Here is a 7,224-nt window from a genome sequence, read left to right on the forward strand (position 1 = left end):
GGGCTCCCGGAGCTCTCGTCCCGCCGCCCGCCTGGTTCTCCTCACGCCCCTGGGCTCCCGCAGCCCTGCCCTCCTCACGCCCCGGGGCTCTCGTCCCCCAGCCCGTTCCCCCTCACGCCCCGGGGTGTCCCGGGGCGCTCCCGGGGTCCCTCAGCCCTCCCCGGGCGCGGGCGGGCGGCTGCGGCCGGAGCGGTAACGGGGGATTGGTGAGGGAGGCACGAGGGAACCGCCGCGGGGCTGAGGGCGCAGCGAGGGGCCGCGGGGCAACGTGAGGGAGCACGGCCGAGAATGGAGGGTCTGGAGCGACTCCCCGATGAGGAGAGACCGCGGGAGCTGGGCCTGGTTATTCTGGAGAAGAGAAGGCTGAGCAGGTCTCGTTAGCGCACATTAAATATCTCCAAGGTGGGCGCCGGAGGATGGTGCCAGACTCTCTTCCAGCGGTGCCCAGCGACAGGAGGAGGAGCAAAGGCCACCCGAGAAGTTCCACCTGAACAGGAGAAGTTCTTTACATGGAGGGAGGTGGCCAAACACTGGAACAGGTGCCCAGAGAGGGTGTGGAATCTCCCTCTCCAGAGACATTCCAAACTGCTTGGATGCAGTCAAGGCTCCTGCTCCAGGTGCCCCTGCCTTGGCAGGAGTGGGTGATATCGAGATCCCTTCCGACCCTAATGAACATCCCCCCTCATGCTGAGCTCCAGGGCCCGCCCAGCCTAAACCTCTTTAAGGGTGTAAATATTATTTACAGCTTACCTGTGCTAACACGCAGCTGATATTCGGCTTTTTGTGACTTCCAGGTGTATTGGCAGCTCCTGTGAGCGATACCTGGGCACCCGGAGTCTGAGGAGGTTTGCTGTTGAACCTGACATTCTTCTGAGCTCTGTGGTGTTCCTTCTTGGCTGTCATGTGGTAAAAACACCCTTTTCCTCCCTAAATGAGCCCTGTGACCCCACGTGGGAGTGCCTCTATATTTTATCAATGTCTCATTATCTTCAGCAAGCTCTTTAAGGCATGTTTTTCTTCCCAATTTGTGTTCCCTGCAGGGCTCACACACGCCCCTAGGAACATGTTGGGTGGTTCCCAGACACAGGTGGGAGATTTTTAGGTCATTTAGTCTAAAGGAGACTCACCCTGTGTAGCCAGTGATTTAATTACCCCAGTGCAACACAGGTAAGGGCTCTTGGTGTAGATTTAGTCTCACCAAGCTGCTATCACTCAAGTGTGACTGCTCTAATGTGGTCTTGAACAGAACTCTTATTCAGAGTTAAATGTTTGGCATTTTTCAAACTCATGAATACAAAAAACCCAAATGCTTGGTGCACTGACTATACTGGGAAATATTTCTTCTATCTAGTCTTAATTTGGTTTTCTTGGCTAATGTAGGACTGCTACTGGGACTCATTGTTTGGGGTTTTTTTTTTATTTTAAGAATTATAGGAGGCAGAGCTTCTGCACTTTGGGCACGTTATTTTTAATAATCCTAAATTGTTGCTATTCCTCCCATTTTGTGAGAGGACATTATTCTCTGTCCTCTACTTGCAGAAAGAAATGTTATGGGGTGGGAAGAAAGGAATGCCACATAAACAGACCATGGAACATTGCTTTGTCCTCTTTTTCCTTCTGCTTTTCCTACTGGTGGCTATCTGTTTTTCTCTCATTTTCTGACATTAAATGAATTTATTTCAGTTGAGGGAATACAGCTGGTTTCTGTTGGCAATTAGCCCCCACCCCCAAGGAGAGGCTATTTATCCCACTTACTTTTGGAGGGCTAGTTTGGGAAGGTTGGGGGCCTGTTAGGAGGGCACAAGTTTTTCAGTGCATGAAGGAAAAAATACTGTTAATATATTAAAAATGGTAATTCTTGAACTCATAATGCCCTTTTTTTTTTGCTTTAAAATAAAGGGTCTAATAATTTTTCTAAAAGTAATAGCTAAGGTAAATATACTTTTCAAGCAGCGTGGCAATGGACTTTATCTTCTTGATAAATTACTGTGTTTTGAAAAATAAGCCAGGCTACACCTTTTACTGCCTGGTAATTTTTTTGTAGACAAAACTATAATGTGCCTGTTCCAGGAGAAGAAATAAATGTATCTATGAAAGAGGGATGTTATATTAACTTTCTCTGGAGCACGTTATGTATTCGGGCCACAATTCATTTTGGTGGAGCCTGAAGAATAATCTTCATGGCAAAAGTGATTTAATCTCTAGGTAGAAATAGAATTTAAACATAGAAGCATTTGTTATTTATTAATACTGTGTGATTTAATATATTTGTGTGTTGAGCAGCTTGGTGCTCTTCTATATTAAATATTTATTTTGCTTTAAAGGTGTTATTAGAGAGCTGATGAAGTTCTCAGTTCACTGTATGTGTTTAATGTTGAGATAGTAGGTAACCATCAAAGTAACATATTTAGCAGCAAAACTGACCCACAAAAATCTATTTTATTAAATAATTTATTAGTCCTCTGAAAGTCTTTAAACTTAAGAGTTATCCTGTTTGTTTAATGATTTTTTTTTTTCCTCCTTAATCTGTATTGGGAACTTCTTAGCAAAGTGGCTCCGTGCAGTGACGTGCATTTGCACATCAGTAAATTCCTTTAATGCAATTGCTCATTAATAATTGCAGATGTTGGAAAATCCCTCTGACTCCAGTGCTTGCTGGCAGAGGTTCTGATGGATATCCTTATCTTTGGTGGTGTCTCCTCTCTTTTCTTTTGTCTTCTTTATGCAGGGAAACATTTGAAGGACGTTTACAAACAAAACAATAAAAAAAGAGCAGAGTGTGGTGAGGGCTGTTGTTGAGGGAAAAGCCCTCAGCCTGCCTGTCTGTCTGTCTGTCTGTCTGCTGGAATCTGAGCTTTTGAAGCTGCAGCTGGGCCTCTGAACCCCTCACGTGTCCAGCGTCTGGAGGGACATCTGGGTGTCATTGGAGGGGAAGGAGAGGCAGACAAGCTTTGTGATGGGTAAGTGCATAAAGAAAACCTAATCAGTCTTCAAATTGTAAAAAAAAAAATACTCCTAGAGATCAAACAACCCCTTGGTTGTTGGAGTTCTCTGTGTGGAAGGAGCTCGTATGGAAGAGATTTTCCATCTGCAAAGATGGTTGTGCTGTTTCAGCAGAGTGTGGTTGGAGCCTGATGCTGTTCTGTTCCCCCCAGGCCTCAAAATCCTTAAAAACCCCTAAAATCCCAACCAGCTCTGAGTACTGAGTTACTGTTTCTGGACAGCAGTGAGCTGCTGAAGCTCACCAGTGCTGGAGGAGGTTGTTCCCATGAAAGGCTGAGAGTTGGGATTGTTCAGCCTGGAGAAGAAAAGGCTTTGGGGTGACCTGACTGTGGCCTTCCAGTGCCTGAGGGAGCTGCAGGAAAGATGGAGAGAGACTTTTCACAAGGGCCTGGAGTGACAGGACAAGGGGGAATGGCTTCCCACTGCCAGAGGGCAGGGTTAGGTGGGATATTGGGAAGAAATTCCTCCCTGTGAGGGTGGGGAGGCCCTGGCACAGGTTGCCCAGAGAAGCTGTGGCTGCCCCTGGATCCCTGGAAGTGTCCAAGGCCAGGTTGGATGGGGCTTGGAGCAACCTGGGCTAGTGGAAGGTGTCCCTGCCCATGGCAGGAGGTGGAACTGGATGAGCTTTAAGGTCACTCCCAACCCAAACCATTCTGGGATTCTTTCCCAAATCCATTTGTGAAACCTTAGTTTGATGACTAACAAGCCAATTGGGTCTGAAAATCACTGCAGAAAGTAACAGCACTGTCTTTGTCTCACAATTTATTGACTCTGTGGCTGAGCTGCAAACTGAAAAGAGGTTTGTTTTCTTTTTGTTCCTTTGGTTGTTTTTTTTTTTAGTTGTGCTTGCAGATTTATATTTCAGCCAAATTAGGAGCTGTACCTTGGTTACAGGTCATGCAGGAAGCAGCAGAATTGCCTCTTCTCCTGCTGCTTTTTTTCTCACTGCTGCGTCCTCAGGTCAGGGGAAGTGACCTGCAGGTTCCCCTGACTTGCCTTTAACTGAAAGCAATTAGGAAGTGTTCACATAATGAACATTTTCAGGGGATAGGTATGGATGGGGATTTAGGGATTCTTGTCAGGGAAGTGGTGATCAGTGTTTGTGTGAGCCCTTTCACTGTCCCAGTGAGGAACTAAGAGGGGAGCCCTGCAGATGCTCTGCCTTTTTTTTTCCCCTTCTCAAATAATTTTATAAATATGGTGTAGTAGTATAACTACTGCAATTATTGCTAAATAAATAAATACTGTCTTTTTCTTTTTTTTTCTTTTAGGACTATAGTTCCAGGAAGCCTGGATGAAAAACATGGAATCTGTTTCATGTGCTGCCAGAGTGTTGTTTGCATGTTTTCCTCAAAGGTAAGATAGCTGTCAAAGAGCAAAATTGTGTTTGTCAAATGAATGTGGTAACAAGGATGAAGTTCAGTGTGGATGCAGTTGAAAATTCGAGCTAACTCATCAATGGAAAATCAGGATTTGGGATCATAATCCTGGCACAGTTTAGGCTTTTCACATTAGACCAGCAGTTCTTGCTTTGTCACGGTTTAAATATGAGCTTGTGTCTGTGAACAGCTTTATTTTTTTAATTACTGTAGCTGGGCATGGTTAGTGAGGAAAAAAAGGTTCTAAGAGAACAATAAAAACCTGCTGAATTTCCCTGCAATGTGCTTATTTTGAAGTGGGAAGGAAGCGAACTGACATGGATAACATATGAACCTACTATATCTCCTTGATGTGGATATTAAAGGAACCTTGAAAATAGTTTATGGGGAAGTTGTTGGAGGCTTCTAATTTTAAATTCTTAACAGGAAATCATTAAACTGTAGAGGAGCCAACATAACAGACTGTTGCTCTAAAACAAGAGCTAAATGCAGAGCATCCACATGAACTTGTCAGATCTTTCTTTAATGATTTTTTTTTTTTGCCCTTCCTTTCATGTTTGCTGCAACCCAGATAAATACATTTTCATTTTTTTGTTTTTCATATGCATCAGTTCAGGGGTCTCATTCTGGATGAGAGGTGAGAGCCAGTGCCCTTATGGTCAGACCTCAGGGAATGTGGAGATAATCCATCAGCCCCAGAGGTGTTAACTCCTTGTGTGGCCACCCAGAACTTGTGGAATTAGGAGGAATTTCAGTGTCCCTTTCTTGGTTCCTTTTATTGTCTGATGCAGGGAGAAATGCAACTAATTTAATTTAAAGTTTAAGCCTATTTGACAATTTTTTTTTTAAACTCCAGTTAAAAGAAAAACTGAACTTTTCATCCACAAAAGAAGTCATGGCCTTTAATTTTGAGAAATTATTTGAATTAATTGAACAACAGTAAGAAAGAATAATGCTTGTACAGCCACTCTGAGATGGATTTATTTCAGTAACTGTTAGCCAAAATGAGAAATAAGCTATCATTAAGGTCAAGTAAATATCTGATTGTGTTGGAGTTAGAAACATTTTATGTTAACTGATTTTTTACTCACATAAAAGATGCTTTTAACTGTGAGCTGTTTAACCTGAGCTGGGTATTAGAAATAAATAGCTGAGGGGCCATGGGCAGTTTCTGCTTAGCATTTGCTTCCTTTGGGTCCAAACCCAAGGGAAGCACTCCCCAATTTTATATATCCAAGTGAGAGGTCCATAAAAAATGCTCAGTTGCCCTTCAGTTGTTGCCTGTGACTCAGGCCCTGAAGTGGAGAAACTTCCCATCAAGCTGCTTCTTTATTAAAAGCTTTTTCTCCCTGCATCAAACTTCATCTTTATTAGAAGATTTTTTTCCTCCCTGCATCTTCAAACTTTTATGTGCTCCTATTTCTGTGAGGGTCTGGTTTAGCTGAAAGGGTTTGTTGTTTTTTTTTTTTTTGAAGGACTTCAGAGGAAAATGAGGAAATATGGTTTGAGTTGCTGGAGGATCTGCTGGTTTTTGTGTGCCCTGTAAATCTTGAAGCACTTTGGTTTTCCAGCAGTGGTTTGGGGAATGCAGTTGTTGCAGGCAGAAACATCTTTAATGCATTGTAATTTGATTAAATGTGTGAGTGTAGGTATGATTTATATGTGCTGCCATTGCCTTGATTGTAGAAGTATTGACAGAAACGAGGCACTTTTTCACTTGAAAAGGCAAAAGCAACACTTGGATATAAAAAGACAGAAATACCTTGGGGTGTGAAGAGGAGTTTCTTCCCTCATAACTATTTTTTCCCCTTTGTTTCCTTAAATTTTACAAATGCCAGGCTCCCTAGAGTGTGTTGACACCAGGCACAGGGGAAGGAGTCCATCTGTGTGGTTCTGTTCCTGGAGGAGCTTGTGATTTTCCACTCTAAATTGTTTGGGAAAGCATCACCTCTATTGAATGGGACTAATCCTCCCATGACAACACCCCTGCCCACATTTATCCAGCTATGAAATAGGAATATTGTACTTTTTGGAAGTGATGGGCTTTAGTCATCCCTGTGACGACACAGACGTGACAATCTTATTTTGTCATTTTTTTGGGCAGTGGTTTTAAGTTGGTTTCCTCATTTCCTGGCTGAAAAGTAATTGTAAAATATTTATTCCTCCCTTATTTTGTGTGTGCTGTGATGTGGATGGCAGTGGATCTGCTGCAGGCCTGGCAATTAATGTGCCATGCCCATGTTTTATATGTTAATTAAAAGGGGAGTAGTGATACCTCGAGGTGTTTGGGATTGTAGAGAGCTCAAATTAATCTTTATCTCCTTTACAGGCCGTTGAAGTGCCCAACAGACTTATCTAAAATACTGTTATGAAACTTAATGGGCAGATTTTTAAAGCAATTCTATCTTGGGCTGCTGATCTGGTGATTGATCTGATGGTATAAACACCTGGAAAGTAGGGAGGGCTCGTTATCTTATTGGATTAGTGGGGATTAATTCATTAATGCTTGTAACAGGTTTGCAAATCCCTTGGAGCTCCTGGAATCCAAAGCTTCGGTGATATATTTGTTATTTTTTTTAAAATACCGTTGACTTTCATGTGGTTGAGGGAAGGAAATCCCAAGGCCTTGCAGTCCTTAAGCTGAACAATTATCTCCGTGGAAGTATCTCTGCAAAATTCCACGGTGGTTTCCCCTGGGGTGGGAAGGGGCTCTGGGAGCTGCAAGTAAAACAAGGTCTAGAGTTTCAGCTCTAAAACCCAAATGCACAAACCCCTCCTGTCTTAAATAGTCAGGAGTGGAAACCCTGCATGTCCTGTGGGATGTGTAATTCCGGAGGGATCA

General features: G+C 43.3%; 2 protein-coding genes across 2 annotated transcripts in view; one reads left to right on the forward strand and one right to left on the reverse strand.

The window, feature by feature from the left end:
- Positions 1 to 903, reverse strand: part of APPBP2 (amyloid beta precursor protein binding protein 2) — a 20,813-nt gene extending 19,910 nt beyond the window's left edge. The window contains exon 1 of the mRNA XM_008930505.3: positions 751 to 903. Coding sequence (XP_008928753.3) covers positions 751 to 903 — 153 coding nt within the window. The remainder of the gene's footprint in view (positions 1 to 750) is intronic.
- Positions 904 to 2,816: 1,913 nt separating this feature from the next.
- PPM1D (protein phosphatase, Mg2+/Mn2+ dependent 1D) overlaps positions 2,817 to 7,224 on the forward strand; it is a gene marked incomplete at its 3' end in the record, with an annotated part of 24,375 nt that continues 19,967 nt past the window's right edge. Inside the window, exons 1-2 of the mRNA XM_029964626.1 lie at positions 2,817 to 2,960; positions 4,275 to 4,359. The remainder of the gene's footprint in view (positions 2,961 to 4,274; positions 4,360 to 7,224) is intronic.

Source organism: Manacus vitellinus, unplaced genomic scaffold (genome assembly GCF_001715985.3).
Source record: "Manacus vitellinus isolate BGI_N305 unplaced genomic scaffold, ASM171598v3 scaffold_76_pilon, whole genome shotgun sequence".
Lineage (NCBI taxonomy): Eukaryota > Metazoa > Chordata > Aves > Passeriformes > Pipridae > Manacus > Manacus vitellinus.